Genomic DNA, 16,834 nt, shown 5'->3' with positions numbered 1-16,834 from the left:
AAGCCGAAAAATGGCTGGTATGACAACACTGGCTAAGATCAATCTACATATGTATTTGTACTTTGGACTTTCACTTTGTGGGGTCTTTGAAATCAAAATTTCAACGGCGTCAGAAGAGATTTACTCTACGCGAAGAACGGTGTAAACTTTGGACTGCAAAATGATCAATTCGGGCAAATTAGCTGGACGCACTCTGTTCATAACAGGAGCCTCTCGAGGAATCGGAAAAGCTATAGCTTTAAAGGCAGCCCGAGATGGGGCTAATATTGTCATCGCAGCAAAGGTTCACTTGCATCATTTATTTAATAATAACAGTTACTTAAATAATTGATTTTACTCCACATTTTAGACTGCCGAGCCACATCCGAAGTTGCCGGGAACAATATACACAGCCGCCGAAGAAATAGAAAAAGCTGGCGGGCGGGCTCATCCATGTGTGGTGGATGTGCGAGATGAGAATCAGATCCGTAAGGCTGTCCAGGAGGCTGTCGCCAAATTTGGTGGCATTGATATCGTGGTGAACAACGCCAGCGCCATTTCCCTCACACCAACATTACAGACAGACATGAAACGTTACGATCTAATGCACCAGATAAACACTCGTGGCACATTTCTGGTGTCCAAGGAGTGCTTGCCATACCTGCAAAAGAGTAACCATGCCCACATTCTCAACCTCTCTCCGCCACTGAGCATGCTGCCAAAATGGTTTTCGCCCCATGTAGCCTACTCAATGGCCAAATATGGAATGTCCATGTGTGTCCTGGGAATGGCTGAGGAATTCCGTGATCAGGGCATTGCTGTTAATGCCCTCTGGCCTCGTACTGCCATCTATACGGCTGCCATCGAAATGCTTACTGGCAAGGATTCGGCCAACTGGTCTCGTAAACCTGAGATCATGGCCGACGCCGCTTATGCAATTCTCTGCAAGGAGCCCAAACAATTCACCGGACAGTTCTGCATCGATGACGATGTGCTCGAGTCGGTGGGGATCACAGATCTCACTGACTATGCATGCGTGCGTGAAAACGCCGATCAACTAATGGTCGATTTCTTTGTGGAGCCCAAGGGTCAACCAGTGCCCTTTACTACCTCTACCGGTGCATTTTCTTCACCCAGTGGTTCTATTCCAGAATTGTTTAAGAAAATCGAATCTCTGCTTTCCCCTGAAATTGTCTCAAAGACGCAGGCCGTCTTTCAATTCAACATTAGTGGCGATGTGCAGGGAACATGGTTCCTCGACTTGAAAAACGGTTCCGGCTCATGTGGTTCGGGTACTCCTTCCGCTGCGCCAGATGCCACACTTGTCATGAACTCGAAAAACTTCTTTGACATGTTCGCGGGCAAACTTAAGCCGGCTCCAGCCTATATGTCGGGAAAACTCAAGATCAGCGGCGACTTCCAAAAAGCCCTGAAGCTTGAGAAACTAATGAAGGCCCTAAAGTCTAAGTTGTAGTTAAATTTTTTTATTTTTGTATTTACATTAATTTTTAAAATTGTCATATTCCGAATAAAGTCTGACACATTGGTTGAATTTTACCAATATTTCGGTTTATTTTTGGGGTTTTTGAATACTAATAAATAATAAAAGAAAAACACTTCATAACCTTGCGGAGGGTTTTATAAACTGAGTCAAAATAAAAGTATGAACCTTGGCACAGTCAACATTAGCTTCTATGATATTTTACTTAAATAAAAATGGGTAAAAATTCAATCAATTATAAAATTACATTATTTATATACATACATATGTATGTATGTACATAAGTAAGATAAGATAAGATAAGATATTGAGTCGAGTTCATGTAGTTTGTATTTATTTTTGACAGGCAAGGGTATTCACAATTCGTCACGATCGAAATTAGATTCACGTTTTAACTTCGCATCCTATGAATTCTGTAGATATGTACATATGCGTATATCACCTATCGAACTTTTGTGCAAAACAATCAGTTGTATTTTTACGGTCATCAGAAAAGGTGCGCTTGCTGTTGATTTTGCAGATTTTTCGAAGCATGAGCTCCGAAGAGCTTAAGAATATATACAAGCTGACAAACAGCGTTAAAGCTGTGCTTGCTGATGATAACGCTCGTCATATGCTTAAAACATTTAATCAAAAGACCGTATTGGGAGGTCCCAATGAAATGTCTTCTTTGATAAATATATACGAGCATGCCGGACAATTAAACAAAACCGGCATTTTGGATGAGAAAAACGTAGAGAAGTTGGTGGAACAGGGATTGCCATATCAACTGGATATGGAGCTCCGCGAGGCTGCAGCCAAACACGTGAAGATCATTCCTAATGAGATTAATGTATGTCACCGCATACAACATCACTGCGTCACTGAAATCGAGACTCTAGCAGTCTTTGATGCCTTTCGCAAAGATTTGTTTAAGCGTATAACGAAGTAATTCCTTATCTACTTTTTTTGGCGCGCCTTTCACTATGCAGCTCTAACTATGCCTTAATTTAATTCTGAGTTGACAAAATGATCTAACTACATTAAATATTTAAAAAAAATTGATTAAAGTTATCTTAATGCATGTAAAATAGCATGAAATATGTTTTTATCTGCAATGTTGGAAGGATGAAGGGAACAAGGAGCTTAGATAAACAATTCATTCATAGTTAATACCAAAAAAAAACCATTTGGTATTTTTCGTATATTTTCCATTGACGGTCACACTGCCGTTACTCACGCGGCAACTGGATCCAGCTGTTGCAAAAATTATTCATAAAGTAGCTATAAGAAGAAAACTGGGGACTCATAATCACTATGGCGGCTTGTTCGTACAAGGTTTGTAAGGACAATGTCGTCAATTTCTTAAACTTCTTTTAATTGTCCCCATGCCAATAAACAGAACAAGGCCGTAAGGCTAATCAAGTGCTTCTGCGGATGCTCTGATATGACAGTGGAGGAAGTGCATCGCATTTACACACTCACAAATAGTGTCCATGAAACTTTATTGGATGCACCGGCCACCAAGCTGTTGGCACGCTTCATGGAGCTTCAACGTTCCGGCGATAAAAACGAAGCCGAACAGTATTTGGAAATATATGAGAAATGCGCCGAATTTCTAATGGAGGAGCAACGCACCTTCACGCAGGATGAGGTTGACGAACTGGTCGATTTAGGCCTACCGTATGACTTGGAGCAGGATTTGTCGCGTCGCATGCTTAGCAGTCAGCGAACAGAAATCAGTTTGGGGCTCTATCGGATCCAGGGCAAGTGCCGTAATGAGATCGAGGCTAGCAATGACTTCCGAGACTTTCGGAATGCCATTTTGGAGAAAATGCGGCGTGTACCTAAATGATCTATAGATTTAATAGTAGATTTTAGCCGGAACCGACCGATCGGTGCTTTTTGTGTTCACATTGCATACCAAAGTGAAAAATTGGTAATCCTCACACGATTAGTTTGTAGTAGTTACCAAGTGCCTTCAACGCATCACCACCACATTTATTTAAGTCTTATACCCAACGAAACCGTCCTTTGTAATGATAGGACTATCCATAGACATTGGTTAAGTTCCTTATATCTCACAGCTTACCCACTTTTGGAATGCTTCAAAAATCAAATGTGTCTCTTCTTAATGTATTACATTGTAAATTTTTATGTACAATAAATATTCTTGTTAAGCACTCCACTATTATAATTGTTTGGGATACTCTCTTGAACTAAATTCTAACTCAAGGTGCGTTTAATTGTTGCGTTTAGATTATATTCTTGTTAAGCACTTAAATGATCAAAAACTACATATCTAAATATTCCATTTTAAGGAATACAAAGTTAATACTACGGTGAAATGTGGATTAAATAGATTATATTCGAATTCAATTGGTTTTAGGTCTTCTTCCACGAGTAATACATTTCCATTGGTTTATTAACCTGAAAGACAAGAGAGTTATATTAATAAAACGATAAAGATTTAAAGCTAAGTATGGAGTTTACCTTCCAAAATTTGTCATTGACCTGATGCAATGTCTGATTCCCATTCAGAATAACCAATTGTTGGGGTTGTGGCGCCACATAAATGCAAAAGTTGAGCAAGCGGCAGGCCTCTGGCAAATCGGCACCCAAATCCAATGTTAGACGCATGGCCAGATATTTGCTAAGATGATCCACGGTAGCATTGGCCGTAGTCTTGATGTAGCGCACACAATTTTCCTTTAGGGCTCGAATCAATTGGTTGTCAGCCGACATCTCGGTGGGATGTGGCTTAAAGACCAATTCAATCTCATCATTGATGCCCAGCTCACCGATGCCCTCACCTTCGGTGTCGATATTTGAATCCCCTTCAGTACGGCAATCCATTTGTGAGTCCGATTCGGACTCTTCGGAACGTTCAGAGGTCAGGACAGACATGGCCCGCTTAGGCTTGGAGCTACTCGAATTCGACGGCACCGGAGACGGTGTGCTTCTCACTGATGGCGGATTGGAGGCGTCATCAACCTGCATACGATTGGCAGACGTGCTGGCTCCCGATGTGGTCGATGGAGTAACTGCCACTGTTGAAGCGCTTGTATTGGCCGATGTGGCTGAAGCTCCCGAATTGCCTGGATCTCGGTTATCCCGGTCAATGCTATTTGTGTTGCTATTACTGTCATTCGAAGCTGTATCGTGAACCTGTAATTGATTGGCCGAGCCGCGGCCAGCTCCACCGCCACCTCCGCCGCCCCCACCGCTGCCACCACAACTGCCCTTAGTGCGAAAACGTTGAGGCCGATTTTGGGACTGAAGCTTGATGCCCTCATTAATCGAATTGACCAAAGCTTGCTGTGATTGTGTCTGGTTGAACTTGGCCATCACTTTTTCCTGAAGCGCCTCGTATTCCTCACGACTGGGATAGATCTTGGAGATGAGCAAATCAAAGTTTGGATCAGCGCGCAGCGAGCGTTTGGATACCAGTTTTTTGCGGCATGTCGGGCACTCTTTGTTGCCAGAGCGGAGGGCCGTCACAATGCAATCGGAGCAGAAGCGATGCAAACACTCCTTGGTCGTCATTGTCTTCTTTAGCATATCCAAACAAATGGGACACATCAATTCGCTGTGAAGACTCCGCGGTGAAACTGCTATTTCCGTGCTGTCTGTGATTATCTCCTGCGGCTTACGCTGCAGCTCGTATAGGAGAGAGATCCCATGTCTTGTTGGGGGCCGGATCCAAAGAAGTCATCGCAGTTTTGGTGTTTTTCTAATGTATGTATTTATGCAAACTGCGCCACGATAGTCTTAATAACAAATATTCGGCACCCAATATGAAATTACAATTTTTGTTAAAAACAGAAAAAGAGAAAAACAAAATTAATGGGTGCTCATCAAAACTAGTGATGGCACATAACTTATTGGCACTTGCTCCGATTAATTATCGAAATTGTACTTCGTCAATCGATTACATATCGTGGTGGTGTTCGAAACGAATAAGTGTTGGATGCTGTTGTTCTTTTTGGTGTCAGTAGGCTTCGCTGTCATAAAGAGAAACACTTCTCGTTATTGACAATTTCCACTGCCTAATCCTTTTCTGTTGCTAATCGACATCGACACCTCAATTTTTTCTAAATGCCTGTGCCTGTCAATCAAACAAAATGCTGAAAACATTTGACAGAACCCACACCAAATATGGCTTAAATGGCAGTATTTGTGCCCGTTACTTCAATTGCATTTGAAAGGAATGCATCATGTGTGTGGGGCCTAATTCAATTAGTGTCTCGAATCTCGGATGTTGACAATTTGCACGCTCTTCATGCGATGACGACCAACGACCCTTACCTTAACAGTAATTGGCAGCATTCCATTAGCTTTAGCAATCGCGTGCCTTGTACTTTTTTTTTCCCAGAGCCAAAACCAAAAAGGTTTTTCCAAGCCCATTGTCACTCACCTCGGCTGCGCATGCCCACAGGTGATGTGGCAGAAACTAGTCATCGCTAAAAAACTAACAAAACATTTGTCACCTGTCTCTTGTGGGACATGTCCATGTCCAGATTTAAGCAGGCGTTACCACTTTCAAATTCCTTATTACTGACTACAGCCAGGTAGCTAATTATTACCCGATAGAGTTGTTCACCGCCCAGTGACTGCTGACTTCTGTCTGATTTATTTCAGCACTTTCTGCCCGAAGACTGTGGAAAAAGTTTCCAATCTACCGAGGCTATGCACTATGCTGACCAAAAGCTGACCATAGTTAACCTCTTGCTCCCACACGACGCTTGCGGATCATCGTCATCATCATCAACATCGACTGATGATGCTGTGTCCTCAATTCTGTCTAGGTACGAGTAGGTTCACGACCCACATAGTCAATAGGAAAGAGCCATGATATATACACTGAACCGAAAATGAAAAGTTTACTTTGTCAGGAGTGCAAAGCTTTCTAATACAACAAACTTGATTTTTCACAGTGTAGCTACTCACTGCCTATTGCCAGCTTTCTTAATGATTTTCCAGCATTTTTCCATCATTTATTGACATTAATCATTGGCAGAGTCTTGAAAAAATTTGCAAGTACTTGTCGGAGTCGTTGTTGTTGTCTTTGTGTGGAGGTACTCAAAGGAAATCTTTTCTTTTTATGACATACTATTTACAAACCCGCGTTCTCTTGCTGTTCCGCCCAGAACAAAAAAGTCGCAAACGTTCAAGTATTCTTCTCGCTTCAAATCTATGTATATGTACATACATAAATATATATTTTGTGTACTGTCGACATTATTCATGGCAACAGACCGGAAGGAAGCTGACGCCATTTTGTTGTTGTTGCTTGTCTACGCCATTTTTGTTTGATTTTTCGGTATGTCTGGAAAATTATTGTGATAAAGTGAAAGTTTTGTTCTGCTTTAGTTCGACTATAGCACGGTAAATTTGGACTTGCAACCAGCAGACATTTAGGGATGGGCATAGAAATGGGCGTGACTGAAATGAGCATAACACAAAGTTAGCAAGGCAAGCAAGCAACCCAGGCAGTTGAAAAGCTACCTCAAATTGCTGGATGGATGTGAATAGAAAAAGCCACAACATGCCACTTAGCCTCAAATTCGCAAGCCGAAATCAATGCCATGGAACGAGAAGAGAATTCCAGGCCAAAACACACACAAAAAAAACATAGGCAACGAACCGTTAGAATGTCACCCACACACACACACACCTATTGAGGGGGAAACACACACACACACATACAGATAAGGAATACCTGCAATCTGTTGTAGCCACTGACAATTGACAATAACAAGCAGGCGGCGTCCGCCCAATTTCGAAAAACCAAAAACAACAAAAAAACCCGTTGAAGTGCCTGGCCACACAAATAAACTTTACAATTGCCCAGCCAATAGCAACACGAGGGCAGCTTGAAAACTTTCACAATCCTTGCCAATTGATTTAGAAGTATGAAATGATGTTAAAGTTAATTGTTGTAATTGTTGAGAAAATACTTCAGTGGGAGTTGGAATTGGTCAAACTGTTACAATACAAACGATTGTATTAGCCCTCGTTGCAACTGTGTGCGCATTGTTTGCTCCTTATTATGGACCTGGTGTTCAGCTCTTTGTCTGAATTTGGACACACACAAAAATACGCACACACACACACACCAAGGCAGATTTACATGTATACACACAACATAAATAAATCTCAATTAAAGTGCAACCCCTTTTTTTGTTTTTGCTTGTGGGATTCAGGATAATAATCAATCAACGGACAAGTCCAGGCAAATGCTACTCCTACTCCAACACTTGTTCCACGTGTTCACACCCCGACCCATATGCCCATCAAATGGATTTGCTTTATTCATTCTTCTGGGCCGCAACATTTCCATGTTTGCCACTGCCAGAGCCAGGGCCACAAAGCCAAGCCCATTCGCGGCTTTGGCAGAGATGACTCCGACGAAGTCACAGTCGTTAAGCGTGACTTTTGTTATTGTTGTTTGTTGCCTTTTTGCATACCAGCAGCAACGGGAACGTAAACAACGAAATGAGAGAGAAAAATAAGTAAAGAAAAGCCGAACCGACTCGAAAACTTCAAGTCAAAGCCGCTCACGAAAGACCCCAACTAAAAGAAGAAAGAAATTTTAAGTAAAGGTTTTCGCAATAACGAAGTTGGGTTACACTTTCTCTCCAAATGTTCGCATCTGTCTATGACAAACCATGTCCCTTTGAGGCCTTGTCGTATATTTCAACAATTTCCACTAGGTAGTTGGTCAACTGAATGACTTAGCTGATTCATCCCGTCTTGGGTTTAGGGGCATGCAACTGCTGCTGCTCGCCTTTACAACAGACACTGCGTTGGGTTGAGTCGTTGCGTTCTGTGAAATAAACATCGCTGTTGGCCGGTCTTGTTCATTCAGTCTTTGGCGAGATTTTATCGTGTGCGGACGTGTGTCTCTGCGAATCCGAATATACCACACACTCCAGAGTTCTGGATTCGGAATTTGGAAATTAGCGTTGTTTTATTGTTAATTGCCCGAGCGAATCTTCTGCTGTTGCTTGATGAATTTCATTTTGCTACGTCGCGCTCACCCTCAAGCAAAAGTATAATTTTGACATATTTCGAATGTTTTGCGTGTCGCGAATCAGTTAAAAACTAAATAGCAGCTAATCAACAAGAAACAACAGAAGAAATACAAAATAAATATATACATTAGAAAAATTATGACTGCAGCAACAAGAGTAAGAAGAAACGCCATCAATGGCTGGTTGCTTGGGTAAGTTTGGTGATTCCAGCATCACAGAGTCGCAGAATCCAATGGGTCTTTGGTTTTTTATACGTTTGCGTGGCAATGTCGTAGACGACCTTTATGTTGTCGCCTTCGGTTTGCGTGCCTTGGCAACTGGTAAAAGAAATAAATGGTTAAGGGGGGTAGAGTTCTTGGATTGGGTCACCTACCATGTCACTGGCAGGATGCGATGTTTGTGCAAGCCACAAGCTCGACACTTCAAGGAGCATTTCCAAGTTCGATGTTTGGGTAAGCTAAGACAAAGGAAAGAAACTTCTCAATATGTTGACTCATTCTGTGGTTGGAATCTCCCTCTTACCTCTTGTGTTCATTTAGTATTTTCGGCCTGCCCCTTCCTTCGTTTGGTATATCCACAATTATGCCGAAATAATCTCTGGACTGATCTTGCTCCTTCTTCAGGGATAGCAAAGTCAATTCAGTCAACTGATTTAATGCTTCCAGTATGCCACCTTGCAGCAAATCGCTTTGTCCCTTAAGTGAAGTGAGTATCAGGGTTAGAATTTTATCGTCTGGTTTGTAAGGTTCAACCACTTCGATCATTTCATTATTGGTCGCCACCGTCTGACCACTGGAATGCCGATTAGACACCAAGGTCTGGGTGCACACGGTCGCATTATAGGGATCCGTTTGGATAACCACATGGCATTGTGTGATCGTGGTTTGCATTGACTTTTCCTTGCACTCAACTTCGGTCTGGGTGCATTTCACTCCCTGTGCATAGAGGTCCGTTTGACTGGTTGTCGACTGATAGCAATGGATCATTGTCTGCTGGTGCCTGGAATAACTCAATATCAAGTCCTCTGAATCCGATTTGACATGTCTATATTCCCTTTTGGCCGTTTGTATTGATTGATTGCTTAAAATTGTCACCGAACAAGTTTGATTCAGTTGATCCCTAGTTATTGCTCCAGATGTTTGAATTGCTTGATCGTTAATATATATTTTTTCAGTTTGACTAATACGATTCATAAGAGAATCGCCAGAGGCCAGCGAAATGGTAGCTTGAATTATCTGATCCTTTGTAAAACTATGTTCCGTTTGACTCTTTTGACTTATGGACACGGAACTGGAAGTTTCATTTATTCGAGGTCTTACAAATTTATATTCAACAGTTTGCTTTGGTTTTTCATTTATCCGTTTGGGTTTCTTTTTTAGTAAATTGCTTTTCTTTTTTATCAATTTAATTTGTTTGATTATTAAAATTTCCTCGCCAGTTAATTCAAAGCGTATCAAAAAACTGTGGAAAAAAAAACAAATTTCAAACTTTTAACAATTTCTTAAACAATTTTTCAACCGAAATGAAAGAAAGTATTCTGTTTTCGAAATCAAGGAATATAATCTGAAAAGATCTTAACATCAGCTTTATAGTCCCAACCTAATTTAGAATAGATATGGACTAACCTCTTTTTATCGCATTTTATAAATTTTTGACGTTGTATTTTTTCGTTTGGGACCATGGACTTGGATAAATGCAACAAGTCCTTTAAATTTATATGCATTTCGCAAATTTTTCTTCAAATGTAGGGACGAATAAATTGTTAATATGAAAAACTATTAATTTTGAGGGGCCTAGAAAATTTCAGTTGATAAATGTTCTAAATTTTTGTGAATTAAACTGCCAAACATACTAAGTTATTTTTGAAAAACACACAAAAAAAAGGAAAGAGAAGAACCAAAGTCTTGTCCTTTGTTTTTATCGCCCAACACGCCAACATGCCATGTCTGGCCTGCGGGTTCCTTTGTGTGCTTCTGCCTGTGATTCATTAATAATTCAGAAAAAACCAAAAAACTGCAGAAAAAAGAGGAGGATACGGAGGAGGAGGTGCAGCCAGTGCCGCATGTGCGCCTGGGCCAGGACAAAAGCAACAAAATGTTATTCACTTATTCTGCAATTTATCAATTCGAGGTTAACATGAAAATGGCCACAAAAACCACACAAACAGAATGAAGAGCAAAGAGGAAGGGTAAGGATGGGAGTCGGCCAATGTGTGGCCAAAGAGCCTGGAGGGTGATTTGAGTTTTGTGTATTGGTGCCATGTGTTGCCACAGCTCTTTCTTCCTACTAAATTCGTGTTGATTCGACCACTTTTTGATTGAACATGGACGAGTGGACAGGGTAGAGTTCCTCCAAAATGGGATTGGTAAAAAATCTATTGCAGCTCCATTCTCTCAAGACTTTTTTGTGCTTCTAATCCCGCCTCAAGGCAATGTAGTTACTTTATGTATATCTTAGGCTCTTGTCTCGCCTTGGAATTTATGCAGCTTCCTTCTAAGACCATTTTTGCATACATTAAACATATGCACATGGAGCAGGCATACATACATACTTAGGTAGCCACTGGCCACGTCTGTTGTGCACTCCTCATCCCATCGAAATGCATTGCACGTAGTACTAGCCTTCGGTTACTTTGAATGCATAAAACTTCGTCAATTTCCAATATTATTTTTGTAATATTTTTGCCAATGGGTCGCCGCCGGATCTTACAATTCGTTGCTCAATAACATTTCACTTAACGATGCTTTATAAAAACAACTAACTAGAATAAAAATAGTTACCTAATTAGAATACTTTATGTGAATTTTGAGCAGTAAAAAGATTTGGCTAAATGAATGGAAACGCATTTAATCATAGACCTGAATTGAACTCTGAAACTTGTTACAATTTCTTTGTTGGGTTTTTTTTTAGCAGTATTTCAAGATTAAGTTACTTAACTAATTCATAGAATTTCAAGTGAGTCGTCAAGTTTCCAAAGAAGCTGTAAACTATTCTTCACCCACTCAAAGGAATGCGAAACCGCAGTGCATTTGCATTTCGTCTATGACCATCCATATCTCATTACCGCTTCATCTATGTACCCACTCTTAGCCCATTGCACAGTGGAACGCTTTGGGAAGTTTTGTTGGCATGAGTCAAGTTTTGAATTAGTTAAGAATTACTCATTTGTTGTAATCCCAGGTGAAGCTAGAAACTCTAAAACTCTAGAGGAAGTATTTAGAATGTATGATAAAATGGTAAAATGAGCCACTGTGCATTGTTTACAATGTAATAAAATGGAGTTGGAACTAAAGAGTGAGAGGTGGGGGGAGAGAAGAAAAGGGAGAAAGACGTGCTTATTTGCATTTTTAGACGCTTTGTTTTACGCTTTCTTCCTCATCATTATTAGGGCCCCTTCACAACTTAGGTACACTTACTAGCTAGTTACTTGGGGCCACTGGCCGCCACTTGCAAAAGGTTTACAATTTCAAAGGCATCGATTTGAGTTCGAAACAAACGAAAAATAAATATACACAAAATCTGACCCTGAACTTCTTCAATGACATTGACTTCGGGGTGGGGCTGAAACTTCAGCCATTGCAATCAAACCGCAGGCGGCTTAAATCCTTATAGAATTTCGCACATAAAATACAAAAACCAAAAATAAAAAAGAAAAGGGAGCTTCAGTAGTAGTAGTAGTAGCCTGGTTATTGCCGGGAACAGGGGCTGGCCATAAAAGTAATCTTTATTTTTGTGCTCTGCTGCAGTTTATGCTGTCTCGTTTGTCTTGTCGTTGTGGCGCAAGGCAGTTCTCCACCAGCAGCATCCGCAGCCACAGCCATATCCAAGGATGCAGCAGCAACTCACAAAGGTTTATATACCAAAACCAAAAGACAGGACAAACAGCGAGGAATTACTGATGTCATGATGCAGCAGCAGCAGCAACAACAACAACCATCACTGACAAGAAATGCCCATGGACTCAATAAGAAGATGCTCAGGTGAGTTAAGTTGCCGAGGGATGGACTAGTTGGCATGCCGCCCGCCTCTCTTATATTTGGTCTTAATTAATGCAACGTGTCTAGTAGTAGTTGACCATAAATTATATAATGGAAACGTTTTAGAGCTTGATCACAGAAGTTCTCTAACCCTCTATGGGGGCCATGCTTCCATGTTCTTGTCCTCTCTTCTCTTCTGATTGCAGCAAAATGGGCTTCATGAAGGTAAAGGCCCCTAATAGCCATAACAGGAAACGTTTGGCTGTTGAGTCACGACGTCATGCATCTAGCGATGATTCACACATGTTCATCATCAAATTGCCGCCAAATCTGCATTACTACACTGGTCCCCACAATCCGGTCAAGAATTCTCTGGATCATCATCAACAGCAGCACCAGCAGCAGCAGAAGCAGCAACAACAATTGTCGACTGGCGAAACGTCGCCAACAGCAACAACTGAGGCGTCGGCGTTGAAAACTAACGGGAAAAAGGTAAACGGGATTCCACCATTAGGTTACATCTATGGCAGCACAAAGAACTTCTCTATGTCTCTCTTTCTTTCTCACACACATACACACTCCCTGCTTGTCTAGAGGCGAAAAAACGGGCTCCACAGAGACTTGGGCCTTCTGGGTGATAAACATCTAGTTGTTACATTGGCTTGGCTGCTTCATGATCAAAAGAACAAATTGCAAAACACAAGACAACGAGTGCAAAACGAGGCAAAATGGATTACCATTACCCATTTGGGCTCAGATCCGAACCGAACAGAACAGAACAGAGCAGAAGAGACTAGGCCTAGACCGTTTTCTCCTTGGCCACAGTTGGCGGCGGGCTCACCCATATATTGGACATACATTTGTATATAAACATACATTTATGTACATTGTTGGACGCACATGCGTTGCTCGACCGACTTATACAAACTCAGACCCCGACTCCGACTCAGACATAAACTCAGATTCAGTTTCCACTTCCAGTTGCAGTCGGCGCGTTGCTATTTTTATGCTCATGCCAACACCGAAACCTAGACCCAGAAGTGAGACGAAAGCATATAAGGCTGAGCGGCATAAATCATTAAATCAGATAAAGACACTAAAGACTGTTGCCATTTCTCAAAAGGTGTAACTAATTACTTCAACTTTTAGTCTCTTATTTCAAAACTGCCCCAAAAAGCTATAGTCATTAAAGCTTTATGTATTTTGCATGGTGTAATACATAATCAAGTTATTTTGCTAACAAATTAAAGAGTTTTCTATTAATTAAGCTTGTGTCTCAGTTTGAGGATCTGTAATATCATTAATAGTTGGGACTAATCTCGGCAGGGGTTCTTTAGAAGCATTAAGTTTTCCACGTGCTTACTTCACAAATTTTCGTTACACTCCAATCAATGGTCATGTGCTAGTCGACTCTTAAGATTGATGTTCCATTGCTCGCTTATGTCAATGTCAGCTGGATGCCATGAAGATACCCCAACAGAGGCTCGAAAATTATTTCGCTCTCACGAACTAGAAATAGAAATTAATATGCAAGCCATTAACCAACTCGGAGTCCACGTTTCAGTCAATTTCAGTCGCCAGTGCCAGGCTTCAATTAAAAATGCAATTTGTTAGAGCCAGTTAGAGGAGACAGAGAGAGAGAGCGAGAGATTTATGGGGCGCCATGCGTAAATAGTTGTTGCTTAATGTTGTCTAATCAATGCACTTGCAATTGCAGGTCTCATTTCCCTTTAGCTCGAATGGACGGCCGGGACGCATCTATCACTGGAATTTGCCCGTGCTCAAGCAGGCCCTGCACAAGCAGAAGCAGAAGCAATTGAGTGCCCAAACTAATCTCGGCCATGATGATCATCCGCAGCTGCAGTCGCAGCCACATTGGCATCCACATCATTTTGTCTCAACGGCTGATCGCAATCGTTTGCTAGATATTGAAAAGCAACAGCCCACCTGGCGCAAGCCATGGGAGAATGAGACCATCGAGAAGTCCTTCAACGGCAAATCCAAATATAAGAAGTCCTTGAAACCCAAATCGCCAACATACTACGCCCCCCGCCCAGGCAGTGAGTAAGCAAAGTTTTCACAAATATTTTGCCGGCAATGGCAAACCCAAGGGCTTCTATGTGATCAAGGAGCATCAGACAAAGCCGCAATTCTATCAGAATATCATATCATAAATTGACCAATTATATTTTTATACTCTTTATGCATCAACATTTGGTATACAAAAGACTGTAGCGCAAGTGAATTTTGTCTATTAACTAATCGTTCAGATATTAGATTCTTTCTCCTTTTTTCTTTTTTCCTGTCTCTAATGACTTTCCGTCCAATTTTCCTAAAAAGTTGACAATATTCGAATTTTCGTGGCATTGTTATTTTGATTATGGTCTTCAGACATCTATAAAAAAAAAATAAATAGTAGTACTTATGATCTTCAGCTGTCAGACAGTTGAAAAATTAAATTTAAATATATATTTTTCTAAAGGAAATTAACATAAGCCAATGCAATAACTATAAATATTTATGGAGGAGTAAGAACAGAATTCCCTTTAATAAAAGCCAATTGTAATTCCGGTTTCGGTTTTTCTAACAACCTCATTGACCTATCCCAATATTTGCATATTTAGCTAAGGTCTCTCTGCGACAGCTATCAAAAGAAAAGCATATTATTAAATTAAGTGTAGTACCTACTTTTATGAGGAATTTTGTTTTAAATATACGAAAAATAAAAAATGACTGATTTTTGATGAAAAGCACCCACGCTAATGAGTTTTTGTATTCTGTCAGTCGGTTTATTGACACTTTTGGGTTCAAATTGACAGACATTTTCAGAGGCTTTTAAGTGCTGGCTGGCTGGCTCCAAAAAGCGTAACCAGAGATTTTTGTGTTGATTCTTTTCTGAACTAATTATATAAACTTGGGTGTGTTTGGGGCTTAAGAGAGGCAACCAACCAACCAGCCTGGAAACGGAAGAGGCAATGGTGACGGAAAGGCGCGCATGAGCAACATCACATTTGGAAGATAAAAAGCTCACAATCATAAATAGTAATAACAATAACGAGGCATGAATAAGGTTGTTGCGTTTTCCATTGTTGCCCCCTTCATCCTCCCCCTCTTTGCTCCTCAATCTCTTAGTGTGTGTGTGTTTTTTAGTCTTCTCGTGTCTGCTGTTTTTTTGGCGACTTTGGCGCATAATTGTTTTTCTTCTTCTTCTTAGTGGCTATTTGCTGACTCACGTACAATGAACTTTTCACCCGTATCCCGTATGCCATCTTAAGTAGATTTAATGACTTGTGGATTTAGTTTGTTTTTTGCCAGTTTGTCATCGGGCAACAAGCCAAAGTAAAGCAAATGCCTGACATAAATCACATTTATAGACGGAACAGAGGAATAAAACTGGCCTGGCATGGATATTTCTTTGTGGTTTTGTATCGGGGGAAAAATGAAATGCAAATTACAACAGGAATGATAACAGTTATGGCAATCAAATGCCAGATAACATTCGTTGATATATTTATCTGTTTAAATGCGACTTGGGAATAAGCCAAAACTGCAATTCTATGCCAAAAGTTGCAACTTGTTAACGCCGTTTCCGCCTGTCATATCAAAAAAATTATCTTTAAAGTGTTGCCTAGACCAAGTCCTATCAACAACAACAACAGCAGCAACTAATTCCAACTACAACAACAAGTACGACTGGTAAAAGATCCGATGTTGTTGCTGGGCTCAGTTTGCGTGCGACAACTTGATCTGCAGAACTCGTTTTTCACGCTATCTTGATTGTAATTATCTTGCTAATTAAACTTACATTTCACTTAATTGTATTAACATACTCCCCATAGTTTTATAGCGCAGTAAAACATTTAATTGATATTTAACTTGATTATTATATCGATCATATAGAATCTCAATCTCAGTAATTGAAACAGGATTAGAATTGATTTTATTATTTAATTTTAAGTTAACTCCATCGTATGAATTTCAATGGAGCAATAATTTTTAACAAACGAGCCTTTATGTTAATTGCACTGAGCATAATTTTTGTGCTGAAATTTAAAATACTTTTGGTAAATGTTTACTATTACTACTCGGGCCCAAAACGCGCTTAAACTACATAATTTTGGTTTCAAACGAAAGAGAAAAATTGCACGAGCACGACCTCAGGTGCGCCTTGGCGATTTATTTCGTAGTTTTTGAGTAATTAACAAAAGAAAATTAATATTTTTAGCGGGACTATAGCTAAAAGTAGCTTTTTCCGGCTAAAAAAAGCGGTAAATGTTTACTATTACTACTCGGGCCCAAAACGCGCTTAAACTACATAATTTTGGTATCAAACGAAAGAGAAAAATTCCACGAGCACGACC

General features: G+C 40.5%; 6 protein-coding genes across 6 annotated transcripts; 4 read left to right on the top strand and 2 right to left on the bottom strand.

Moving 5' to 3' along the window:
• The first annotated feature begins 46 nt into the window (after nucleotides 1–46).
• Nucleotides 47–1,536, top strand: Hsdl2 (Hydroxysteroid dehydrogenase like 2). The gene is made up of 2 exons (XM_068301018.1): nucleotides 47–283; nucleotides 350–1,536. Exons 1-2 carry the CDS (start codon nucleotides 161–163, stop codon nucleotides 1,451–1,453), a joined length of 1,227 nt encoding a protein of 408 aa, XP_068157119.1. The 5' UTR covers nucleotides 47–160; the 3' UTR covers nucleotides 1,454–1,536.
• A 476-nt stretch (nucleotides 1,537–2,012) lies between these two features.
• Nucleotides 2,013–2,411, top strand: LOC137583959 (uncharacterized). Its single transcript, XM_068299155.1, has one exon. The coding sequence runs from the start codon at nucleotides 2,013–2,015 to the stop codon at nucleotides 2,409–2,411; it is 399 nt and encodes a 132-aa protein (XP_068155256.1).
• A 251-nt stretch (nucleotides 2,412–2,662) lies between these two features.
• On the top strand, nucleotides 2,663–3,642 carry LOC137585302 (uncharacterized). The gene is made up of 2 exons (XM_068301020.1): nucleotides 2,663–2,797; nucleotides 2,862–3,642. Exons 1-2 carry the CDS (start codon nucleotides 2,777–2,779, stop codon nucleotides 3,312–3,314), a joined length of 474 nt encoding a protein of 157 aa, XP_068157121.1. The 5' UTR covers nucleotides 2,663–2,776; the 3' UTR covers nucleotides 3,315–3,642.
• Nucleotides 3,643–3,700: 58 nt separating this feature from the next.
• Nucleotides 3,701–5,349, bottom strand: Sce (E3 ubiquitin-protein ligase Sce). The gene is given in 3 exon segments (XM_068301017.1): nucleotides 3,701–3,889; nucleotides 3,953–5,128; nucleotides 5,130–5,349. Coding segments are annotated over 3 exon segments (1,266 nt in total). The 5' UTR covers nucleotides 5,175–5,349; the 3' UTR covers nucleotides 3,701–3,844.
• Nucleotides 5,350–8,322: 2,973 nt separating this feature from the next.
• LOC137585397 (uncharacterized) lies at nucleotides 8,323–15,226 on the top strand. The gene is given in 5 exon segments (XM_068301157.1): nucleotides 8,323–8,687; nucleotides 12,243–12,476; nucleotides 12,680–12,965; nucleotides 14,191–14,520; nucleotides 14,522–15,226. Coding segments are annotated over 5 exon segments (1,029 nt in total). The 5' UTR covers nucleotides 8,323–8,634; the 3' UTR covers nucleotides 14,648–15,226.
• On the bottom strand, nucleotides 8,414–10,314 carry LOC137585396 (uncharacterized). Its single transcript, XM_068301155.1, has 4 exons — nucleotides 10,122–10,314; nucleotides 9,019–9,957; nucleotides 8,870–8,953; nucleotides 8,414–8,813 (listed from the first exon to the last, which is right to left on the bottom strand). Exons 1-4 carry the CDS (start codon nucleotides 10,217–10,219, stop codon nucleotides 8,669–8,671), a joined length of 1,266 nt encoding a protein of 421 aa, XP_068157256.1. The 5' UTR covers nucleotides 10,220–10,314; the 3' UTR covers nucleotides 8,414–8,668.
• Nucleotides 15,227–16,834: the final 1,608 nt, after the last annotated feature.

This window comes from Drosophila tropicalis, unplaced genomic scaffold, assembly GCF_018151085.1.
Source record: "Drosophila tropicalis isolate 14030-0801.00 unplaced genomic scaffold, ASM1815108v1 contig_878, whole genome shotgun sequence".
NCBI lineage: Eukaryota > Metazoa > Arthropoda > Insecta > Diptera > Drosophilidae > Drosophila > Drosophila tropicalis.
The sequence above is the reverse complement of the archived record's forward strand: the minus strand, read 5'-3'. Positions and strand labels throughout refer to the sequence as shown.